General features: G+C 35.4%; 5 protein-coding genes across 7 annotated transcripts; 2 read left to right on the top strand and 3 right to left on the bottom strand.

Moving 5' to 3' along the window:
• LOC105161459 (DNA-binding protein HEXBP) lies at nucleotides 384-3534 on the bottom strand. 3 transcript variants are annotated; one of them, XM_011079153.2, is made up of 5 exons: nucleotides 3395-3534; nucleotides 3009-3095; nucleotides 2629-2721; nucleotides 1177-1703; nucleotides 384-492 (listed from the first exon to the last, which is right to left on the bottom strand). In XM_011079153.2, the coding sequence occupies exons 2-4, from the start codon at nucleotides 3026-3028 to the stop codon at nucleotides 1196-1198; spliced, it is 621 nt and encodes a 206-aa protein (XP_011077455.1). In that variant the 5' UTR covers nucleotides 3029-3095; nucleotides 3395-3534; the 3' UTR covers nucleotides 384-492; nucleotides 1177-1195. The 3 variants fall into 3 exon arrangements, with proteins under 3 accessions (XP_011077455.1, XP_011077454.1, XP_020549374.1); XM_011079152.2 differs by having other exon boundaries at nucleotides 3009-3132; nucleotides 3395-3529; XM_020693715.1 differs by lacking the exon at nucleotides 384-492 and having other exon boundaries at nucleotides 1191-1331; nucleotides 1418-1703; nucleotides 3009-3132; nucleotides 3395-3531.
• On the top strand, nucleotides 5497-6035 carry LOC105161460 (histone H4). Its single transcript, XM_011079154.2, has one exon. It carries the CDS (start codon nucleotides 5551-5553, stop codon nucleotides 5860-5862), a length of 312 nt encoding a protein of 103 aa, XP_011077456.1. The 5' UTR covers nucleotides 5497-5550; the 3' UTR covers nucleotides 5863-6035.
• LOC105161462 lies at nucleotides 6217-11311 on the bottom strand. The gene is made up of 3 exons (XM_020694041.1): nucleotides 10615-11311; nucleotides 8473-8640; nucleotides 6217-8345 (listed from the first exon to the last, which is right to left on the bottom strand). Exons 1-3 carry the CDS (start codon nucleotides 11164-11166, stop codon nucleotides 6711-6713), a joined length of 2355 nt encoding a protein of 784 aa, XP_020549700.1. The 5' UTR covers nucleotides 11167-11311; the 3' UTR covers nucleotides 6217-6710.
• On the top strand, nucleotides 17011-20028 carry LOC105161464 (heat shock cognate 70 kDa protein 2-like). The gene is made up of 2 exons (XM_011079158.2): nucleotides 17011-17330; nucleotides 18111-20028. The coding sequence occupies exons 1-2, from the start codon at nucleotides 17117-17119 to the stop codon at nucleotides 19835-19837; spliced, it is 1941 nt and encodes a 646-aa protein (XP_011077460.1). The 5' UTR covers nucleotides 17011-17116; the 3' UTR covers nucleotides 19838-20028.
• On the bottom strand, nucleotides 20656-23515 carry LOC105161463. The gene has a single exon (XM_011079157.2). It carries the CDS (start codon nucleotides 22392-22394, stop codon nucleotides 20886-20888), a length of 1509 nt encoding a protein of 502 aa, XP_011077459.1. The 5' UTR covers nucleotides 22395-23515; the 3' UTR covers nucleotides 20656-20885.

Here is a 25595-nt window from a genome sequence, read left to right on the forward strand (position 1 = left end):
GTTTAGCTCAATCAAACTCTATTATGTAATAAATGTTTGAAGTGTATGCCAATGACACCATCATTGCATAATTAATTCAGGTCTGACCAAATCTGATTAGGAAAAGCCCAGAAAAATTGGAAGAACCCAAACAGGAATTGGGTCCGGAATTGCAGAATGAAGACAATTTAAAACCAGCAGTTAGCAGAACATGTGTTTGTGGATATTCATGAATGAGGAGATTTCTCATATAAATCAAGCGTAGAAACCATTATGTGAATTCGAATCCACTTAATAATGAAATAAATTGAATGTTCTCTACATCAAATAGCTTTATTCCTATCACACATTCAAACCCAACATATAGTATTAGCATCGTCAGCGTATGATATATGGAGTTAACGCATAAATGCTGAAGCAAGTGTCCACAAACACAAACACGACGAATCAAAAGCTTGTTCGCAACTTTGTCCGCATGCATTCTAGTTTTTATTGATGTCCACTACTGCAAATCTGCAATAAAACGTTAGGAGGGAAGAAGAGAATTAAAGAATCTTATAAGAATATGAAGGGAAATTGACGAGCAATTTATTTGTTGTTGTGGCATTTGTGTTGTCTCAATACAATGCAATGCAGGTCAGACAAAAGTCTATGAAAGGAATGTGATTGGTCTATACTTGGCATTCTAATAAGAGTTTGAAAGTAACCAATCGCCCAATGGCTTACAAATTTCACTTGTGATTTGATTGGCCATATACGACCAGACTGAATTTCACAAGAAATATACAGAGAGTAAAGGAAAGACTTAGGCAATTTTTGGTGGCATTTCATTGCTATGAGAAGTAGAGGAAAAGGAATTACCTTGTGTTTGCATTTAATAAAGAGAAGAAAGCAAAAACAGCTACTTTCAGTAGTACCTAGGAATTAATGCCGACTATATCCTAAATTTTTTATTGAATAGACTAGTTTTCTAATCCTGAGCTGTAATTAAGTCCTCAATACTACTGCCAAATGTTCAAAATGAGACATCCTCCAACTAAGTTACTAACCTGGGGCGCGTCAAGCTAGACAAGCAGTAATCTACTCTTTGAGGAGACAAAACACCACAAAGTTGAAGTTGACCTCAAACATAATCAGCAAACAGAAAGCAGATTGTTGACCTCAAACATAATCAGCAAACAGAAAGCAGATTGTTACCTCCCCACAAACAGAAGATTCAAAACCGACGGTATGGTCTAGCATAAAGCCTGGCAGAAGGGCATTCGTGCGCAACATGACCTCGTCCACCACAACAGTTGCATATAATAACAGATAAGCATTCCCGGCTGATGTGACCAGACTGGCCACAGTTTCTACAAATGATGTCATGGAAAGGACCAGAAACAATTTGTGATGCAATAGCAATTTTTGGGCACTGGCGTGCAACATGACCGGATACATTGCAGAGATTGCAGACAGGATCATTCACACAATCACGAGCTAGATGGCCCGGCTTCCGGCAATTGTTGCAGGCCTTTTCATTCGTACAGTCAACTGCAATATGCCCCGGCTTGAAACAATTGTTGCAAACTCTTGGATCACCAGATTCCATGCATTCACGTGCCAGGTGCCCTTTTCTATTACATACGTGGCAGATTGGATCATTGTTGCACTGACTGGCGAGATGCCCAGCTTCCTTGCAGTTCCAACACATCGTTTTGGAGGAACACTCTGCAGCAATGTGCCTGTATGGATGAAAATTTTATTATGACAATTCACTCGTTAATGAAAAAGTACTTGTTTCTTGTCCCAAATTCTTTGTAAGACCACTGAGTACAACGCTGTAACATATTCTGTTTATGATTCATACACAATGATGCATGCAGCAAAATTATAGGAACCGTTTTTTTTTCCTTTCTGAAATTCAACCAGCACATGTAATTCTTAATGTGGAGAATATAGTGGAGCGTAAAAATGTTAAGCATTTGCAGCATTTAGCATATATATACTGATACACCTCCAGGAAGACATGTAGCTGTCCACATAGATGCAAAATTACATCTAGGTAAAAGCAAAGGTAAAGTTAACCAGCCAGCCAGAACATGCATCTGCATGCTTATTTTGAATTATATTTATTAATACCGGGCACTGAGAATCGAACACGCTGACCAAACACAATCTCTTTTTCAGTTCAATCATAAATGATCTGCTTGAACTACAGAAAGAGCCAAACCTTTTAGCTTTATTTTTGCCAATAGCAAGGGAAAAAGCATATCAAACAGATAGCAAGAACAGCTTATCCTTCGAATATGGTATATGCCAATCAACAATCCAGTAAATGCACAATGATTCTTCACACTTCCATCATAATTCTGTTTTAGTAACATATAAGAATTTTAGCAGGTTAATTACAATCGTCAAATCTCCATATTCCATTTTCCCTATTTTAGTACTAAAGCGATCACACAGTCGTGTGTGCTTATTTTAGATATCAATTCCAAAATTCTAACACAAAGGTTCCCATAAGTATGTGCATGCTTGCAAACTCCATACTAAATGCAGATAGTGTCACAGATCCCAGTTAAACCATCAAACAACGCAGACACTATTTTCAGCCGATGGACTAACTCTTCAGCTGGAGTGCAAGCAACAGAAAAAGATATTTCATACCCAGGGAGCCCGCAGTTGTTGCAGACAGCCACATTTGGACACTCTCGGGCAAAGTGTCCTGGCCTTTTGCAGTTCTTGCATAAAGCATCTTGCCTGATAAATTACAACCCCATTAGATCTTCGTTCAGACTTATGTTTATCCATAACATAACCACAAAACAATGAACGTCACAAGACTTCGATAAAAACAAAAATTCAGGGCTCTCAACAATCAATGGCTTGGATCAACAAATTGCAATGCCAAAAAAGCCATTGATAAAGACATGGTGAACAAGCGAGAAGTCCAATAAGTACAAAATTCACCAGCATTTTGTTCCTTGGATATTACGAATTACACATTCACGTTTAATATAGAAAACCAGATCATCAGAAACAATTACCTGAAGCGCCCTCGGTCCATTTGGTACGGTCCGTATGATGTCTGATCTCGACCCTGGAACCTTCTTCCGCCCGGAGGACTTCTGCTTCTGTTAAAATTCATCGCAATTCAACTCAGAACCAGCTCTATGAACAAAAAAGAAAAAGGAAAAAAAGAAATCAACCATAACTATACATATTAATATGTTAAACATCCCCCAGTTGAAAATGAGAATGCCAATAGTCCATCCAATTCATCTCAAATCCAAATTAAGAAATATGATTAACAAATAAGCTTGCATTAACAAAATAATCTGGGATAGCTTGTGCATGAGAGTACGTATCTGAATACAATCAAGACAAAGAACAGTGATGATTATACGTGTTGATGAACAAACAAGCATCGTACCTTCAAATTGAACCCAGATTCTGACAGGATTTTCGTTGATTTAATATATATGGAAGTCAGAAATGAGCAGAGAATAAGCCCCAGCGTCGCACTGAGACTGAGAGCGTCCGCAAAGTCGTTGGAGTAGTTGTTGAACAAAATACCCTCCTCGTTTATTTTTGGGCTTATCTCTCGATTCGACTGGTTTTCTATAACTCAACATGGCCCACTTGACGAAAATATATTAAGCCCAATTATATTGGCCCAAGCACATTTACCCGATTCTTTGTTTGTCATCTGAATTTGTTTATTGTGTCAATTTACCATATCAATTTTATCAAATTTGCACTTTGCTGTGCATGATCGTTTTCCTATACATGTGATATTTAAAGACAATGTATGGATAAAAATCACATATGCAGTGTATGTGTTGATTTTTTCATAGAAAAACAATCATATATCATGAAGTTGAGATGGTAAATTGATAAAAGAAAAAAAATATAGCTCGAATGATAAAATATAATTTACCTTTTATTTTCCTATTTTGACTTATATATCTTTGATATTTCATGTAAATTAGAAACCCTTTTGTGCCTAAGCTAAAACTCTATTTTGTGTCTCCCACAATTTTAGATAATTATTTGGTCAGATACAATATTTTCAGGTATTTCAGTCTGTTTTTCACTTTGAATTGTGAATGAATTATTAGCCTTCATATACAGATGCTATAAAAAATGCAATGCAAGATATATTATCATGGTTCCTCAATATTCATTTCTTCCTTCCTATCACATACAACTCTACTACAAATATATTTTTATATTATATTTGATTTACAAGGGATTTTTTATAAATTCATAACTTTTTTGAAATATTTCATAAAATACTTAAAAATAACGAGACATTATAAAATATTTTGAATAATTTGTTCCAAAATAAATCGTTGAGCTTATCTTTAAAATGAAATTTATGTTTATAAACTTTCAAAAAATACTATATAAATTCTAAATGAATTTTTAGGTACCAAAGCCAATTTAAAATTTTATGGAATGTTTTGTGGTTAACCTCAATTAGGCTTTTAGAATAAGTCACGAATTTAAAAATTACTAAATTTGCTGATATTAATACAAAAAATTGAATGAAAATTGATATTTATCATCAATTGACTTATCACTGATTTATTGCAGGTCAAATGATTTTTTTTTTTTTTCTGGCTAAACTACCCTTATAATGGTGAAAATATACCTCTCCACATGCATTAACGCGTGAAGATGTATGAGGGTAATTTAATCATAAAAATATTTGTTTGACCCGCAGTAAATCAATAATAAGTCAATTGGAGGTAAATATAAGTTTTTTCTAATTTTTTTTGTTAATATCAGCAAAATCGGTGAATTTTGACTAATGAAAGAACTTATTTGTTAAATAAAAATAAATTTCAAGAATGTTAGATATAATTTTTCAAATTATAAGAAAATTATGTATAATTATACCAAACTTTATGGGAAGAGAAGAGTAATTATCTTTTTCAAAATGCTCCATAACATGCATTCTGTTATGAATACAGTGACCAAATTCAAATATGACATAAGCTAACAAATTCTGACATGTTGGAAGTAAATCAATCGTGTTATGTTTTGTTTAATGATTAATGTTGAGTTCCAACAATAAACTTGCGATCATAAATTTGGGTTTTATCGTATAGTTATTAATATCAATTTTCATGAGTTTGATATAATTTATTTAATAAATTTTAATTATGTGTATATGTTGGCTAAATTAATATATTATTTAATTTATTGAAATATCGACATAATTCTTTTATTAAAAACAAAAGAAACTCAAACTTATTTAAACTTGTAAAATTTTTTTTAACAGATATTTAAAACTTGTAATTGACAAACTGCGATGCATCTTAAGACCAGGATCCTGACAATATAATCAGTACAAGAACTTCTTACCGTCGATATACTCCTTATCAACGGTTCTAAAATCACAACCAGTATAATGGGGATCCCAATCTGTATCCGTCGATTAATCTGGAGATCAACGGACATCATTCGTTTCCTACCCGTGACGTCTCCTTTATATAATGCCGCTGCCGCATCCCCATTTCCATTCAACTGATAATTTCAAAATTTTCTGTGCCCCAATTTCTCAATAGAGTAGGCGGAAACATGTCAGGCCGTGGGAAGGGTGGGAAGGGTCTTGGAAAGGGCGGAGCCAAACGACACCGTAAGGTGCTGAGGGATAACATCCAGGGCATCACGAAGCCGGCCATTCGCCGTCTGGCTCGCAGGGGTGGCGTCAAGCGTATCAGCGGCCTTATCTATGAGGAGACACGCGGTGTTCTGAAGATCTTCCTCGAGAACGTCATCCGCGACGCCGTTACTTACACTGAGCACGCTCGACGGAAAACTGTTACTGCCATGGATGTTGTGTACGCTCTCAAGAGGCAGGGGCGTACATTGTACGGTTTCGGAGGTTAATGTCTTCGTGCGTGGTTGGGAGTTAGGGTTAGAATTTCTCGTTGTAAAATGTTTTAGTAGAAGATTAGGGTTTAGTGATTTTACGATTTGGGGATTTCAGTTGGTGTTACTTAGTAATGTACTGTGTTTCCACAAATCAAATATAACTTCTGAATTTTCGTTCAGTTTGTGTACTATTCGCGTTTAATGAAATCAAACTCCTTTATCATATAGCCCAACTGAGGTTGTAATTTTTCTGCTTATTAAATGTGAAGCTGTTCTTCAGTTCCAATTTCGAATCTTCTTGAGTTTCCTGTTTACCGTGGAGATTCAGAAAGTTTTATGTAATGATTCGAGCTTGATATTTGACACCAAATTTGCATCTAGTAGTGGAAACTATAGAGGAGTTGGTGCCATCATGATCCTTATGATACTTGATTGAGTTTTCATTTCAAAAGATTTTATGGCCCATTTGGTGACTCGTTGATTAATTTCCAGCAACTGTGATTGAACTTTGAAGTTTGAACAGAGCTTTTGGCCAATATCTGAATGAGGCATCTTTGCCTGACATGAGTTTAGGTTTTTGTTCTACAAGATGAAAAGAAGGCTTCATTGTCTGTATGGAGAGTTGTGAGATAATTGCTGTAACTCATAAGCTTCCCGAGCTAAACAGCAGGGTGAAAACCAGTCTATGAAAACTGATATTTTTCAGTAGTTGATCTGGCAGGGACAAGATTTACAGTTGCCCACAATCTTGAACATGCACCTGTTTCCTTTGTAGCTATGATGTACTAGTATTGCTCTCACAGTCACTTATCTTAACAGTATTAACTTACAAAAGCAAAACCATCTCTGAGTCTTCTATTAGCTCAATGATTCTCCCATTGATCTATTTCTCTTCTACATATCTCAGTCTCATCTATTTCTTTCACCAAAGAACTAATGCAAAACCCCAGTGCACCGAGACATTGAATCATCTTTTGTCTCTGTCTTCTATTATCTTCACCAACCTCCTCCTCATTGTTCATCTCCGCCTCTTTATGTTTGGTGATCAAAGCACTTTGGCCATCTGGATTTTGTAGCTTCCCCACCTCGAGGTCTTTCAACTCCTCATCCACAGTCTCTTGAGAGTCTGCTTGTGATTCAATTGAATGGGCCTTCTCTAGATATTCCACTGAAGAGCTTAGAGTTTCCTGAAATAATTCCAGTTCACTACTGATCTGATCCCGGAATTCCTTGCATATGGTACTTGTCTCTGATAGCTCCGAAAGCCTTTCAAAATTGCTTGTGATAAAGTATAACATATCCACTATATTCGACAAATGTCCAACCAGCTTCTGGTAGCAAGAACTACAAAAAGGCAAATACCAGAAATCAGGCTCCAACTCTGCATCTGCCACAATCTTCTTGAGCTCACAGACCAGTGAACTGAGATTTCTTTGCTTATCCCTCAATTTGTCAAACTTGACGACCGTCTGGTTTTTCTGCATAGGGCAAGTTGCAATTTCTTTTATGCAATCACGAAGGGAGCATAGTGTTTGATGCAGATGGTTCTTGGCTAGAGTGGCTGCTCTGATGGGCTGCAAGAGAAGCTCCACTGCGAGGAAAGCTGTCAAACCAATGAAAACCTCTGTCAGTCGGGCAATAGCAAATTCATTTGGTTCCCCGTAATTCTTTCTGCCTAGAATCAGTAGTGCTCCTATGGTGGCTGAGACTCCCCCAGTTTGTCCATACATTTTGCTGTACCTCAGCAAGCTGGTGAAAATGATCCATGGAAGAAGGGCTAAAAGCCTTAGTTCTTCGTGATGAAAGAGAAAGCACCATATAACACCATACACTGATCCAATTGCTGTTCCTTGTCCTCTCGTATTTGCTACCGTAAAGACTGCCTGCCTTCCTTGGACAAAGCTGATCGCCAGTGTGAGACCTGCCCAGCATCCATTTTCTTTGTCAAATATCAAACCGAACAGCATTGCCAGGCCTAAAGCAAGTGAACACTTGAAGGCAAATCGCAGCCTTTCTTTGCTGACAAGTTTCAGAATCCAACTCTTGAACGCTCTAACGATGCTAAACTCTGTTTTTGCACGTCGAGTTTGGAGTTCTCTTGATGCAAAACAAGTATCTGCAGCATCATTCAGCAACATATCTATGCAAGAGAAGTAGAAAAGGACCCATCCATACTTGAGTATCGGGAACATTGGCTCGAGCGGTAACAATGGCTTTTCCATGAATTCTCCCCTTGTTTCAGGCTCCGTCATTGAACGAGAACGCGATAAACGCGTAACTTGCTCCAGTTTTTGCTCAAGTTGAACTGATACACCCTTTAAGATATTGGAGAGTTGTTCTTGATCAACTACTTGAACCGGAAACGCAGGAGACGAAACCAAGGAATACTCTATTCCTCTCATTTGTAGTTCCATGCTCTCTAATCTATCTCCTGGGCTTAGTAAATTGTGTTTAAAACATCTGCTCCAAGTCCAAGGTTTCTCCCATTGCATGCTTTCCTGAAAAAAACAAACGATTCTTTCTTGAATAGCTTGTGGGGGGAAAAGTAAACGTATTTGGTGGTGCACCTTATTCATGAATGACGACTTTGAAAGCCCACGTGGGAATATGGCAGTTATTAATTACCTGTAAGATTCTGATACTCTGCAAAAGCTTGGCTCCTGTTTCAGACAAGGGCTTGGCTTGCGAGATGAGCTCCATTTTAGCATGGTCGTCCTCTGCTCTGAAAGCTCTCAAGTATACATTCATCCTCTCAGAAGCGTTTTCAGCGTAAACTCCACACAGTTTCCGTACCTGATGGTATTTATATAAGAACATTAGCGACTTACACACACCACATGAAAAGGCGTGTAGTACGTTTCCAGCATGTGGCGTTTGCATCTTTGCGGTACAGTATTCTTTCTGGATCTTTGTTCCTTTTCACTACTGTATTCAAGTTGTAAGTTTATGGGAAACAGATTCAATATTCGATGCCATCCATGCCTGATTCTTCATCACAATTGTTTATAATTTAAGGTAAGGAAATATAATTGTAACGTGATTCGTTACTTTTTTTTAACCGTACACCAATCAAGTCACAATTATATTACACTTGTTATATAATTGATTAATGTCCGATCATCATTTAAGTTCTGAACTCTTAAATGTTAAAAAAAGAATTTGTGAAAATAAATTACTTAAAAATTCCCTGGTGAAAAGAACGGGGAAAAAGTACTGAACGAGGAGGTATTTTGTTTTTTTTTTAAAATATATTTCCTTATATTTTGGGCTCTTTTTAATTTTTTGTTCTTAGCTTTTGTATTTTTCTTCGGATATTTCATAGTTTAGTTGATAATTTCTTGATATATAGATCGTGACAATTTTCATATGGTATTTTGATGGGCGGCAGATTTATATCTAACTCAGCACTTTATGCTATCACCATTATTTTAAGAAAATGTATCATTCTTCTTTTCCCTTTTTTGGGTATGAAAACCTAAGCTCGATAGTTGAGGAATATTGATTCTTATTCTGACCTTTTTGCCTGTCAGTTTTTGAATAAAATAAAATTATAAAATATTAAATAAAAATTTATAATTAATACGATCAAAATTAAAGTAATTTATTAAAATATTAAAAATAACTTGGGAATTTCTTAAATGGGTTATAAATTCTCTTTTCTTTAAAAGTATTTGAAAAAATCATCAAATATTTTTTAACATCTCATATCAAGTATCTTATAAAATATTTTGAAAAGCTTTAAGGTCAAGGAGACCCTGTAACTACTGCCAAAGGAGTCTCATTTGTCGAATTTTATTATTTTAATTAATATATATGTACGTGTTGTGTATATTATATATATTTTAAATAAAAAAATAATGTAATTTTTTTTATAAAATACTATATGTATATTAAATAAAATAAAACATACAGTAGTTTTTTTTTTTTAAATCCAAAACACTTTTCTACCTTTTGAACTGTGGAAATTTAAGATCTAATTCGAAATTTGTATTTGAAAACAACACCCAAGTTTTATATAACCTTAAATACTCACACAACTAGATTTCAAATTGTTTCATAAATGGTTTATTTCAGCAACATTAGTAACGTACTTGAGACTCTAGAAGAAAATTTATTATAATTTATATTTTAATGGCAAGTAAGTAAAAGTTACGGTAAATGATTATTATTAAATTATAATTAAATAAAATCAAGTAAAAATTTAATTTATCCATTACAAATATCCTAGTCACACTTACAAAAATTATAATCAACAAACGTTGCATGGCCATGAACTTAGTCATAATAAATATTTTAACCAATTATAACAAATATTACGTGGCCATAGCTTGATCATAACAAATATTTTAATAATATTTACAAAAACCACGCCCAATAACATGGGACATAATTCTTTCCCATCTAGTCTTGAGAAGGAGGAAATTATAGAACACTTTTAATGAATGAAAACTTAGACAAATTTTTCTTTCAATTTTGAAAAAAAACATAAAGTTGTAATTAATAATTATACTAATTTTATGGGTGTCGCTGTAATTAACCCTTTAAGTTAAAATTATTTCAAGTCTGTCCGATGGGAAGAGGCATGCTTGCAATGATCAGGAAAATTAATTTGATATAATTGTCATGTGATTGATTATGTTTTATTTAATTACACATTAATTATACTACAAATATTTTTCACTTGTTATATATATATATATATATATATTTAATTTAAGTTGGATCAAATTTAGTTTGAGTAGGAATTCTGGCATAATGAATATGTACCTTGCTATGAGCCAGACCTGGGTACGGGACCAACAAAGCTAAGACAGAAGCCAAAGCTCCAAGCCCAGTGCTCGCCGCAACATACACAGGGTGCATGAAGCCAGCAGTACTCCTGCTTGCGCCGCTGCCGATAACAGCATCACTACACACCAGCACAATCTGCCCAAACGCAATCCTCTTTGCCGTCAAATGGGTGCACTCCGGCAGCGCCACCAGAAACGCCGCCACTGCCACCACCAGAGAAGCTACGCCCACCTGCAGGCCGCCTGTAGGACCCATGATCCACCGGGCGAGCATGGCAAGTGGGACCACCTGCACCGTCGCACAAAATGCATGCCAACAACCCCTCAGTGTGTCACCCAGTGAGGCATCAGATACTATTATGACGGCCGTTAGATACGAAAAAGCCGCGAATTTAATTTCGCCAACGAGCGCTTTCGGGCCGTAGATGGTGGCGCCCCCAACTATAGCGCACGCGGTGGCGGTCCTCACGGCGGAGTTCAGCCGCATCCGCCACGCGATCCGGGATCGGGCCGCGATCGTACTTGCCATTACTATAACTATAAGCGTTTTTGGATTCGCTAGTGAAGAGGAAATTAAATATGCGATGATATGTGCAGGAAAATGATGGATGAACTAACCTTAGGCAAGTTAGGAAAACATTCGGAGAAGTCCGCCAATAAGTGCTGGCTCGGCTCAAGAACTTGGACGTATATTTATTTGGGGGAAAAAGTGACATTTTTTGAACTAAAATAACGATTATTACCCTCAAGAACTTAAAAACGTGAGAACCAATTGTCAATTAATTGTGAAAGTGCATTTCAGAATACCAATTAATTTGACTGTAAATATTCCGAGGAAATGGGGGACTACTGTTCCATTCCCATTGCCTTATTGCCATAAAATATTGTCCACTAAGATTTTTTTTTCTTTAATATGGATAGTCCAGTTTACAAATTAAATTTTTATTTACGTATTCTGCTCCATTTAACATATACAACCATGTGTACAAAAAATACCTCATTTATTTTATTTAAAGAAAGATTTTATATGTACACGTAGATGCACGTGTTTAATGGAGGTCATAATTACACTTTTAGTTCCATTTGATAGGAAGATCAATACTTTTGGTCCTCTGCTTTACAAGATTTTAAAAAATAGTGTCTCAAAATTGAGAAAACTCAATACATTTAATCATATATATACTTTACAAAATTTTTAAAATAGTCTCAAAATTGAGAAAATTCGAGACATTTAATTAGTCTCATAAATTCCATAAAGTAGGGAACTAAAAGTATGGAGTTTTATAGACTTTGGGATTTTTAAAGTTCAGTAAAATAGAGGATTAAATGTGTCGAATTTTTCTAAATTTGGGATCACAAAACAAAAGATTAAAAGTGTTGGATCCCATATCATATAGGATTAAAAATATAATTTTTATTAAATAAAATAGAAAATGCAATATAATTTGGAATAGAAAATTCCGAACTTGTTCATTGAGCCAGTGGATAAAGCATTCATAAAATTTTGGAGGGTTTGTGGGTATTTCCAATATTCTTAAAGCGTGTTTTACAAAAGATGAGCATGAGAACCATTCCAAAATGCCCTGTAAGTTGTTTATAATTTCCCTAGTTGAATATATTCTAATCAACATACATTTACTACATATGTATAATTAGGGTAAAGAAAATGTAAAAACAGAGTGATACCCTAATAAGAGGAAAGGGTATCTCTAGTCTTTCGGTGGTGTGTCCATTAGGTTGTCAATTCAAATAAAACGACGTAGGTTTATATTGTTTGAAAGAGATACGAAAACAATTGTCAAGTGTTCAACAATATAAAAACAGAGAAACATAAACATGTTATCTATGTTATGTCATTAAAGTATAACAAAACACTACTTGCCTTAGAATTAAGTTTGGTATATATGTGTTTTTTTTAGGGGTATGTGTTGTTTCCTTTACTATTACTTTTCAATAATTTCTCATTTGTATATATTGTTCTTTTCTATTATTATTGTGAAGATTTTTGTGATCAGGAATTTGTGTTAAAGGTGAAATTCTTGATTTTTTTTGTATAATGAAATGTGATGTGGGGTATATCATATAAAGGTCGTACTAATTAACACCTTTCTATAGAGTATTTATAATTTTTAAACAAGCTTTGAATTTATTTTATCAATTTAAGAGTATCCTAAGCCTTAGAATGTATGGACTCGTCGTGACAATTGGATCATTTTTTTATTTTTGTACTAGTGGTTAACGTGAAAGTGTACAGTTAGGAGAAATCTATAAATAGCTTTTCCTCATGCAGTAGACGTAGCTTTAGCTTTTACTGCCCTAACATTCTTACGATCTTATATCATATTTCTGTTACGAAACACCCCATCAAAACATCCGAGTGCTATAATCGGGGCCTTTCCGTGTGGTTTTGATGGTAATTTATTCTGTAGGCTTACAACTGACAGAATCAAACTACACTTCATTCTTGAGGTTAGCACTCACCTATATACACTGTTAAAGACTTTGTCCCAAATTTTTGGTATAACAAACTATATAATTGGGAGTTCGAGCTAAAATGGGAATATAAGAAGTTCGGAAATTATGGAGTTCGATCTATGGAAAAGTCTCTCAAACTATTAAGTTAATTTCGTGTATTTTTGGGAGAAAAAACAATAAGAAGTATAATTGAAGAGAAATATAATAATTGAAGTTAGAGATATGAACAACCAACCTCCATTGGAATTAATGCGTGTGCTAGTTGTAGGTAAAATTTTGGGACATTTGCCATTGACAAGTTTAATATGTTCCTCCTTAATCATATGTATGATTGACCTACCAAAATTATCTATTATGCCCCCTATTCTCAGAATAGTGTTTAGTGAAGGATGAAGAATTAATTTGAGTTCCATATCTCTATTTATTTAGAATGTTCCTTTCGACAACCACAAAACAATTATATAACCTACGTGATTAAATATTTGAAAATTACTACATACATCAATTAGTCCCTTTCAATATTATTTCAAATAGAATTGAAATTAATTAGAATGTATACTATGTTTGAAAAGTCGAATAAACAAGTTACAATATAATTATATTTGATATTTGAAATAATCTTATCAAAAACTTATCAAATTTTTCTGAAAATACCTTAAATCTCCAGAGAAGCTCTGGAGACCAACTGTTGAATCAAGGTCTCCACGACCTGACCTATAAGGTTCGCTAAATCATCAAATGTATGAACTCACTGTAACAATTAGATTATTCTGACATCAATGGCATACGTGAAATTTTATAGTTAAGTCTTTTCTATAGACACCGACCTTCCTGCTATCAAGTATAATTTTTGCTATCCATCTACTCTATATTATCTTTGGTCGCCTTAACCCGATCATTGAATTAATCATTGAAGGATCATTAGTAGTTTTTTAGAACAACAATACTTATTTTTGCAGCTCAATACACTGATCGAGCATGTTCTACTAGCTTCAAGAGTGTGCATATATATATATATATATGCAATTACTCATATAATATATACATAATGATAATGTGTTAAAATACGTATAATTATTAGGAAAATATGATGGGCATGTTTGCCGACTTGATTAATTCACTTGGGAAAAGGAAAATAAATTGGCCAACCAACTCCCTGCAATAATTAATTAATTAAATGAACGGTCGAGATCAATGTGGAGCGCATGAGGTGATCCTAGATTGCCTTCTTCGCATGGAATCCATCATTTCCATAGGTTGGAAGCAATGCATGCACCCACACTCCACACCAGCTGCTTGCTGGCTATGACTATCATAAAAATCGCGTTTTGGTCTTTGTCGCATTAAATTCGGGACTCCATTTCATCATTTCAATACGTATTACCGTCTAATTTGCGAGGACAAATCCCCTCATCGTCTACATGCATAATATATAAATAATTAATTATTTTTTTAAAATTGCATGTCAATTATACATTAAGTATATTTATCGTATACTTGTCATATTATTAATTTAGACTCAATCAAATTTGCTTTGAATTAAAATTTCTCGTAAGTTTGTAGATTGAATTTTTTTATTTCAAATTATATTGTATCTTTTATTCAATTAAATAACACAAGTATATATATATATATATGATATACTTTATTTAAAACAAGCTTTTTTTATACAAATTGCATATAAATATTTATTAAAATAGAAGACTAACCTAATTTGATATAGAAAATTTAATCCAACGTATAAGAAGCCAATATTATTGCAAGATTGTAGCAAGAGGCTAACATATCCGAGGATAGGATAGCAAGAGGTAAGAATCAAATCATAGTCTGTCTTGTCAATGCTGTTGATGATGTTCCGGGCCATCGCCTTCAATGTCAAGTTGGAAATCATCAAACTTCATTCCACTACAAAAAATACAATATTTAATCATGGCCAATTATCATAATTAAAAATAAAATAGTCGTAGTAAATAGTCATTAGCTACAGTCGTGCAACGCTTGTTGGTCGTAGTAAGTGCGAGGGTGGCTAAAACATTAAAAGTGATGACAAGTAGCTTTTTCTTGATAAAAAATATATGTTTTCGCATCGATTTTATTTAATTGTGATCAATATAAAGTACTTATCATAATTTTTAGTACGTAGCTATTAAAAGTATAATCAAGAATCATTTTTTTTCTAGTGTTCCATCATGACAACAGCTCTAGCGGCCAACGCCTAAGCTACCTCGGCCAAATGCACATTCTGCAGATACTAAGCTAGCTGCTAGAGCCCCATCAAAATTGATTTTCAGTATGAATCGAACGAGTCGGGGCCAAAGAACGAGCAATTGAGAGGTTGCATAGAATCAAATTCTGATGAGTACGTAGCGGACGCACAATTGATGAAATAACTTTTTGAAATTTGATGATCGGATGTTCACCTAAAACTGTACAATCAGAATATATAAATACCCATTTTTTACTTTTATTCTCACAGATTGAATATCTTTTAATTTCTAAGGAAATAAATGAATGTACGGTCATTTTGTTTTATTTTTATTTTTGGAAATCCCACAAGTATACTGTATAATTTGGGTGAACTGCACTTTAATTTTTTTAAATGAAGAATTATATATTTAAAAAAATAAATAGAACTATACTATCTTTCATTAAGGTTCGAATCAATAATGTTAACGTCATTTCTAATTTTATGTCTTATTCATCATTCCATATAAATTATTGAAAATATGGCTAAATTTTTTTTTTTTACCACTATTTTTTATTCAATGATTATAATTTGAGATCAATATTTTATTACTGTCTTATCAACAACTATTTTTTATTCAATGATTATAATTTGAGATCAATATTTTATTACTGTATACATATTAGATTTACCCTCTTACAAGTATAAAAAGATTAGTAGAGTATTTTATTTTTAAAATATACAGAATGCTAAATAAATAGTAAAATTGAAAGTTTATATAAATTTTTTTGATGACATCGATATTTTTATTCAAATCCTAAGGAAAAAGAGTATATTTTAAGGAGTTGTAAATGTTATTAACCGTATATAAATTAATTTGGACCTCCATTGTGGCTTATTCACCCAAAATGCAATCAATCCAAATCAGAGTAGAATCCTCATTATTTATTCAACAAATGAATCGCTGAAGCCCATATTGTTTATTTATATGAACCAAAATTTGAGAATTATAAGAAGCCTAAATTCTAGGCCTTATTTAGTCCTACCTTCTTGTTTTTTGGTATTGAAAATAAAGCAACCGAGCGGCCCAAGCCCAATTTCAACAGCATTAAATTGAAAATTGACGATATTTCTCTCTCCAACTACAAAAACTTGGAACAAATCTCCATATATTTATTGGATGATTTCAATTAAAAATAAAAAAAAGGAAACAATAGCAACAAGCTTAATTTGTAGAGAATGGATGCATTGATTCTCCAAGACATGAGTTGCTGGATATGGAGCGGCATTCTCAAACAAAAGTCATATGTCTAAATGCTCTTTCTGATTCAATCACCTGCTCTTCTTTTTCTTTTTTTAATTTCGCATGAATTGTCTTTGTAATTTAAATTAAATTTATTTTCTTTTATTCTTCTTTAATATACATATAAAAATTTTATTGAACAGAAAAATAATAATAAATAAAAGAGAGAGAAAAGGGTATGGATTGGGCGGTGGGGGTGGGCGACTGAGCATTAGCCAATGAGGCGGCTAGTTAGAAAAAGCAGAGCCAATTCAAACAAAAACTTCTCTGCGCGCAAAACACGGAGTAGATCTACAACCGTCCGAAACTAATCCTACGGCTGCCTTACAACTAGGGTTTTCGAACATTCTGGAACCCGAAAACCAAGACAGCACTGGAGCATCACCTCCCTTATAAAATGCTCTCGTCCACTACTCTGTTCCGCCTCTCTCTCAACCCTAGTTCTCCTAGCGTTTTAATTCACCATCCTTTTTCTCTCCACGCGAACCTCTCTCGCCGATTAGATCTGCCAATAGAATGGCAGGAAAAGGAGAAGGTCCAGCGATCGGAATCGATCTTGGAACGACGTACTCGTGCGTCGGCGTTTGGCAGCACGACCGCGTTGAGATCATTGCCAATGACCAGGGTAACAGGACTACGCCCTCTTATGTTGGTTTTACCGACACTGAGCGGCTTATTGGCGATGCTGCCAAGAATCAGGTGGCCATGAACCCGACCAACACTGTTTTTGGTAAGATCCGTGCTCCTCACTTGCACTCTTTGTTTCAGAATGTGTTTTCAGTCATTTGCCTTTAGATTTATTTGTTAGATCTATAGTAATTTAATGGATTATTATTAGTGAAACCTTAGATTTTGCTTGCTCTTTCCTTGAGGTGGTTAGGCGAGCATGTACTTGTTGTTTTGGTTTTAACTAGTCAGATCTACAATTGCCGACCATTCATTTTCATCCGGTATGTCTTCAAAATGCATTAAGTACGCTTGTTTTCTGTCACTTACCGGTGATAACTATTTGATGTTTAGTTTTTAGTATTGATGGATGCGAGTCCCGGTGATCCTTAGTGAGGTTGTCTAGGTATGACTTGATGTTATTATTTTGAGTAGTCCAGATTTAGCTTCTTGTTGTATGTATATATACATGTATGGAACTGGTGAACTCAAAGAGTTATGCCTGTATGGTGGTTAGGTGCTCGGTTTTCGCAGCGTTTCGTCAAATTGATTCATATTTTAGTTTGATGCTGATTGTGTTAGTAGGCAATAATAAAAACAAGGTGTTCGCTTGTTCTTGTGTGGAACGGAATCCTGATTACTTTTGTGTGATAATTGCTCGCGGGTTGCTGTATATGTGTACTTTGACGCTTGTATTTTTAATAGTATTCTAAATGCTAATTGGTTTTGGTTTTTCCCTATTGATGTTTTGTCGTTATTAGTTATTGCGTTTAAATATATATGTATATATATCTATATTAAACTTGTACTGACAAAGTGTTAATCTTTTCTATCTCTCTTATAGATGCTAAGAGGTTGATTGGAAGGAGATTTACTGACGCCTCCGTCCAAAGTGATATCAAGTTGTGGCCCTTCAAAGTTATTCCTGGACCTGGTGACAAGCCCATGATTGTTGTCAACTATAAGGGTGAAGAGAAGCAATTCGCAGCTGAGGAGATATCATCTATGGTTTTGATGAAGATGAGGGAAATTGCTGAGGCATACCTTGGTGCAACCGTGAAGAATGCTGTGGTTACTGTCCCAGCATACTTCAATGATTCCCAGCGTCAAGCTACCAAGGATGCTGGTGTGATTGCTGGTCTCAATGTGATGCGTATAATCAATGAGCCCACAGCTGCAGCCATTGCTTATGGTCTGGACAAGAAGGCAACCAGTGTTGGTGAGAAGAATGTGTTAATTTTTGATCTTGGTGGTGGTACCTTTGATGTCTCTCTTCTTACCATTGAGGAAGGTATTTTTGAGGTCAAGGCAACTGCTGGTGATACTCACCTTGGGGGCGAAGATTTTGACAACAGAATGGTCAATCACTTTGTTCAGGAGTTTAAGAGGAAGCACAAAAAAGACATCAGTGGTAACCCCAGGGCCCTGAGAAGGTTGAGGACGGCTTGTGAGCGGGCGAAAAGAACCCTTTCGTCCACTGCCCAAACCACCATTGAAATTGACTCTCTCTATGAGGGTATTGATTTCTATTCCACCATTACTCGTGCCAGGTTTGAGGAGCTCAACATGGACTTGTTCCGGAAGTGTATGGAACCCGTTGAGAAGTGTCTTAGGGATGCCAAGATGGATAAGAGTACTGTCCATGATGTTGTCCTAGTTGGTGGTTCCACTAGGATTCCCAAGGTTCAGCAATTGTTGCAGGATTTCTTCAATGGGAAAGAGCTGTGCAAGAGTATTAACCCTGATGAGGCTGTTGCATATGGTGCTGCTGTCCAAGCTGCCATTTTGAGTGGTGAGGGCAACGAGAAGGTCCAGGACCTTTTGCTTCTTGATGTTACTCCCCTCTCTCTTGGTTTGGAGACTGCCGGTGGTGTCATGACTGTGTTGATTCCCAGGAATACTACAATTCCTACCAAGAAGGAGCAGGTCTTCTCGACCTACTCGGACAACCAGCCTGGTGTGTTGATTCAGGTCTATGAAGGTGAGAGAACAAGGACGAGGGACAACAACTTGCTTGGAAAATTTGAGCTTTCTGGCATTCCTCCTGCTCCTAGAGGAGTTCCTCAGATTACTGTGTGCTTTGACATTGACGCCAATGGTATCTTGAATGTGTCTGCTGAGGACAAGACTACTGGCCAGAAGAACAAGATTACAATTACCAATGACAAGGGCAGACTTTCCAAGGAAGAAATTGAGAAGATGGTTCAGGAAGCAGAGAAATACAAATCTGAGGATGAAGAACACAAGAAAAAGGTTGAAGCGAAGAATGCATTGGAGAACTATGCCTACAACATGAGGAACACCATCAAGGATGAAAAGATTGCCTCCAAGCTCCCTGCGGCTGATAAGAAGAAGATTGAGGATGCAATTGAGTCGAGCATCCAATGGTTGGATGGAAACCAGCTTGCAGAGGCAGATGAGTTTGAGGACAAAATGAAGGAGTTGGAGAGCATCTGCAACCCTATCATTGCAAAGATGTACCAAGGTGCAGGTGGAGAAGCACCCATGGATGATGATGGTCCTGCTCCTGGTGCTAGCGGTCCTGGTCCCAAGATTGAGGAGGTCGACTAAACATTTTGGTGTTTCTTGTGTGGGGGTTTATCCTTTTAAGTACTGTGATTTTTAATGTTGCTGGAAGATTTTTGGTTTTTGGAATTACACTTTCAGAGAGTATTCAGTTGTACTCTTCTGCAAAGAGCCCTACTTTTATTATGCATTTGATTCGAATCGAGTAATATTTCCTCAATGGTGGATTTGCTAAAGCAGTAGCTGTTTTATGTCGGCTTGTCTTTTGGGACTTCCATCTTACTTAACAAATTAAAATACTTGCTGATTTGGGGTGAAAAGCTTGAAATAACGAGCGATGCATATATTTATTGTCGATAACGTGGCCTTTGTCAATAACGATCTTCAATTATTAAGCATGAATGAATCCCCCAATAGCAGAATATGGGGAGCAAAGGCTAATAATAATCCCCTCCCTCAATTGGACGCTAACTATTCACAACACTATGAGGAGTGTCCCATATGCATTCACAAAAGTTTCTGGACCCTAGACGCACCTGTCACCGAAGTCGGACATTTTTATATTTATCTGTGATTTTCTATTTTCGTCTCTCACCACCACTAACTGGCTGCCTGCCTCCATCCACCTATCTTCTCTTTATCTTATCTCCGTATACTGTGGAAGTAGTGCCCCCAGATTCTTACCTCCCCCAGAATAGACACTCTCTCTTTACAAATTCACACTTTATCACATGGCCACTTTAGTCGACATTGCTACATCAGGAGACATATGCCATACCAAGACCTTAATGGACTTCGAACAGGAATGAAACAAAAACTTATCCATCCCTATCAATATGAACTAATATAAAATTCCCACGGCATAAAAGAAATTGAAAGAGGCCAATCAACTGATAATTCAAATATAGTTTCCATGGACATATAACTGTTACAACTAAAGCTAGTGAGATGCATGGGAGCCAAAAACCACAGCACTTCAGAGCTTTTCTAAAGTACAACACAACAATGCCACATGCAAATTCCGTGAGGCACAAATGTCAGTGAGCAACGAAAAACCATCCATAACAACCATCTTGCATTTCACCAAGTCTATTTAGGTCAACATAAGATCGTTACCCCCATGGTGAGGACGAAGACACACGCGAACTTCATGTTCTTCCGGTCCCTCTCGCAATTTAGGCACCAATATCTCCAGCACTGTCCCTGGGCCATCATAATATGCTTCTATCTTAGCATCTTCAGGGATGCGTGTTGAGAGGGGGATCTCTCGGACAAATTCTCCTGGTGGGCAGTGCTCTGGAGACGGATCTGTAAGCTTAAAAGTCCTGTTGTGTCGCTTAATAAATGGTGTCCCAGATGTACTTATGCAAGATACCTTGATGATCCCGTGCGTGAGAGTATTCCTCCAGGAAACTTTCACCCTCTGAAGATCTACAAATGGCAAGCTGATTACAATCAGATAACCTTCATTGTCTTCATAGATTGTTTTGGCAGCAGTAACAGGACCATAAACGTTCCTCAGCACCCCATTGAATTCGTTCAACCAGTGTGGCTCATTTGGGTGAACTTCCAAATCAGGGACTCGATCAGGAGCATTCACCGCCAAACAACAGTCATCCTCATTCCCCTGTGAGAAGAAATCTTTCTTCCTTTTGTTGCTGACAGGAGATAGATCCAGCACATCCCCATTGCTATGATTGGTCAGCTGAGTCGATAGATTCAGCACAGATCCATTGAGCAACTTCTTCGAGTGGGAATGTGGATTACCCTTCACTGGAGGTGGCGGCCTTTCAAGTTCAAACTCAGTGTTTGGCAGATTTCTCCATGAACTATAATCACTAGCTTCAGGTGGAATGGTGAAGTTCAGGTCCCTCCCAGTGAGTTCTGTCCATCTTTTTCTATCATCTTCATCCAGACCCATAAGATTGGGGGATGGAACCACTTCAATTCCATGAACACACTGAGGGTTCGAGAGTCCCCTGTAATGTTTCCGCTGCATTCTGTGAGAACGAACAAAGCCTTTATCGACGCTGAAAGGGAAGGGACGCTCTCCTTGACGAGAATGCCCATTCATATAACTCCGGAGCTGCATCTTACCGAGAGCATTCTCCGGCCTTTCCTTGAAAACCCACATGTACATATTCTCCATATCATGTTGAACCATGAACGTGTCAAGCTGCAGGTCAGATTTATCAAACCCAGAAACTCCATTACTATCACGTATTATTTTTGCCTTTGATTTCTCATTTAGAACTGGCTTAAAGTAAAAGCTGAAGAAGAACCAAGCACCCCAGATGCTATCAATCCTTTTCGCGCATTTTCTTCCAACCTTGGGAACACTAAGAAAACTTTCTGTCTCGTATATTTGAGTACCCAGTCCAACATCAAGAATATCACAATGTTCCGTGCTCCAAGGCTGTGGAGGAGGGCTTCGTTCGGCTGAAAGGGGTAGATTGATATCTGGTGGACGCGTCAAAATAACTTGGCGATTCATCTCGAGGTCTATTTCTTCGTGTGAGGATGAGGCACTGGAATCCATGGACAAGATGGTTGAAGGGTGATGATTCTCCATTGACAGAGCAGTCAGAAGAGTATCTCCCATCTCAAAAAGTACCCCTTCTTCTGAGGGTAATTTCCGACGTCGGGCCAGTTAATTTCACCCCAATTACCATTTTGAGAGAGAACCAATCTTTATAATCAACTCCAACATGTCAATCCCAGCTGCAAACTCCCACCTCCATTAAAGCCCTAAACTTATTCATCTCTAAAGTACTTTTCCACAATTCACACAGATTAAGCTAAATCCCAAACCCCAGGAGAAAAAATCAAAATTCATATACCCCAATTGTTTTCCCCAAACTATTAAAACAGAAACAGGAACAAAGATGATGAAGAACACCACGAACAAGAAAGAAGCAAACCTAATCCAAAGAAACTAAAAGCAATAAGATCTATACCCTAAACTAAAAATAAGAGAAACAAGAAAAAGTCAGATGAAGACTACATCTACCCCAAACCCAAGAATCTCCTTGAACCCTCCAAAGGCAGGTGGCAGACATTGAATCAGACCCATCAAATCCATAAGTCGCAAATGGGAATTTTCCTAAAAGAAAGAAGCACAAAATCTGTATCCCCTCCTGCTATTTATTCAGTAAATATGAAACAAAAAAACCACAAACTTTGTAGCTAAAACTCCAATATTCCTATATCTCTATTGCGTGGATATATAGAAAATACCAGTTGTGACAATATTACCAATCTATGAAGCCAAGGCCCAAGAAAAGGACCAAATCAGAGGGGATCTTGGAAGAATACCTTTTGGGATAAGCTTCCACAACCAAGAATCCACACAAACTTGGGCATTCAGAAGAATCAACGGTCCTCACAATCCTCATCTTCTTCTTTTCCCTCAATTATCCAATCTATCACCCTTCAAAGACCACTCAAATCTTCTTTCCCACTACCCTTCTATCCCTCAACAATTCTTGTCAACTGATACATGTGTAGTAGTGCTGTATTGTATATGAGCTTTGTGCGGAGAGAGAGAGCATGAAACCACAAAAAAGGAAAGGTAAAAAACTCATAAAAATTATAGTTTTATTAAGGGGTTGTAGAAAATAAAGGAATGTAAATATGGGAATGAAAACGTAATTTATAGAGGGGGAGAGGGAGAGGGTGTTGGTGTGTGTGAGTTAAGAGTTTGAGCTTGAGGTAAAAGCCTGCACCGAATAATGCCGGGCTAAAGGGGGACGGACGGTGCCGTTTGGACTTTGTTTAGGTGGGTCTCGACGAAGCATCCCTTCTTATCTGCTTCTCACTATATTAATCTCTCCCACTTATCACAACATAATAATGAGTTTCAACTCTCTTAAATTTTAATAAAATTATATAATTTTTAAATAGAGGTAAATAAAATGATAATTTATAGGATATTTTAAGCTAATTTGTTTTACCATCATTAAAATTTTAATAATTTTTTTATTTACCTTAATAATAATAATAGTAGTAATGTGTTTAAAATAACAATAGTATTTTTTTATACATGAATTTGGAAGGGAATATCGAAATTTTGATAATTATTTGTTACCGTGTCCATAGAGTTGTTTTTTTTCTTTTTCTTTTATACGATGTAATTTTTCAAAATTAACTCGAAATAAATATTAATACTCTGTAAACAGAAACCAATTTTATAATACTATCTTTTAATTAAGTAAATTAATAAAAAAATATTCATTTTTTCCTTATGAGAAATTTGAAATTCAATAAAAATGTAAGGGATTACATTATTATTTTTAAAATATATCAAATGTGAAGAGAAGAAAAATTGGTGTTCGAGCAAATGGTCAATGACTTGTTGGAATTGGAGTCTTGAATTAAAATGTGTGTGTGTGTGTGGGCATTGGCCATATGTTGTACAGGTCAATATGAATAAGATAATATTTGGACAACAACACCATAATAATAAATAAAAAAGAAAAAGAAATTATCATCAGTTAATGTCTGAAGAATGGACACAAAGATTAACAATATGGTATGGGCTTAATGCAATTTATTTTTTTGATATTGAAAAAATAAATTATTCTTTTATGAAAAAAAATAATTTGTCCTCGTATTTTAAATTGAAGCAATTTATCTCCCTGTCTATGGAGGTAAATTGCTGCATTTAAAAAAATACATCAGATAAATTATTATGTTTTTCATAAAAAAATAATTTACTTATCTGTAATATGAAAAAGAAATAAATTGCATTTTTTTCATATGGTATGTATGATGTATGTGGTTGTGATTAGAAGAAGCATACAGAATACTACCAATATAATTAAGTTCTCTTCACACTATTTTTCAACTTTCCCCCCTTTAAATAACACATTTTAGTGATCTTTTCAACTTTTAACCAATAGAAAAACAGAAAAAGGTATATAGAAAAAAGAATAATATTTTAAATAAATTACAATGGACTCCTCTGAAATTTATCATAATTATAAATACTTCCTTATAATTTAAAAAATTATAAATACTTTTTAAAATTAACGACGGTCTAACAAATATTCCTTTATAATGGGCTATCAGAAGGAGGTATTTGTTAGACAACTATTAATTTTAATGGAGCATTTGTATTTTTTCAAAAAATGAGGGGATATTCGTAATCACAACGAACTTTAGGAAAATATATTGTAATTTACCTTAATATTTAAAGCAATTGGAATATTTTATTATAAAGTTTTAATTTTATTTTATACATACGCGTAATATATTAAAATATTTTAGTTTATTTTTTTGGAAAATTTTGTAGTTATAATAGATTCAGATTGATATTAGAAATGGTTAATAAGTTAGTTTTTTTAACCTTCTGAATTATACACTAGAAAAAAATATGATTTCTCATAATAATTAATTATTTATAGTAAAAAAAAAATTGTGAGAAATATAAATTAATTACGGCTTCACAATAGCCATTAATCATTATTTCTACAAATATAAATACGCAAACATTTTATGTAATTCAAACCCATAATCTCATATCTATTGGGAATAGCTCAACCTTAATTATTAGGTTAGGACACGAATGGTCAAGATTTACAATATTTAAAGACAAGTGTTTGATAAATGATGATAGGGTATCAAAAGAGAGGAGATTGTGTTTCTTGATAAAGCATCATAATAAAATAATTGAAGCATAAGTGTCCAAAACCCTAATCATACAAATTCGTTGTAGCGTTGAATAATTTCTCTTTTGTAGACTTTTATAGTGGATTTCATATTAGCTACTTCAATTATTAATTAAGTGCTTTAATTATTCAAT

The sequence above is a fragment of the Sesamum indicum genome, linkage group LG5 (assembly GCF_000512975.1).
Source record: "Sesamum indicum cultivar Zhongzhi No. 13 linkage group LG5, S_indicum_v1.0, whole genome shotgun sequence".
In the NCBI taxonomy this organism is placed as follows: Eukaryota; Viridiplantae; Streptophyta; class Magnoliopsida; order Lamiales; family Pedaliaceae; genus Sesamum; species Sesamum indicum.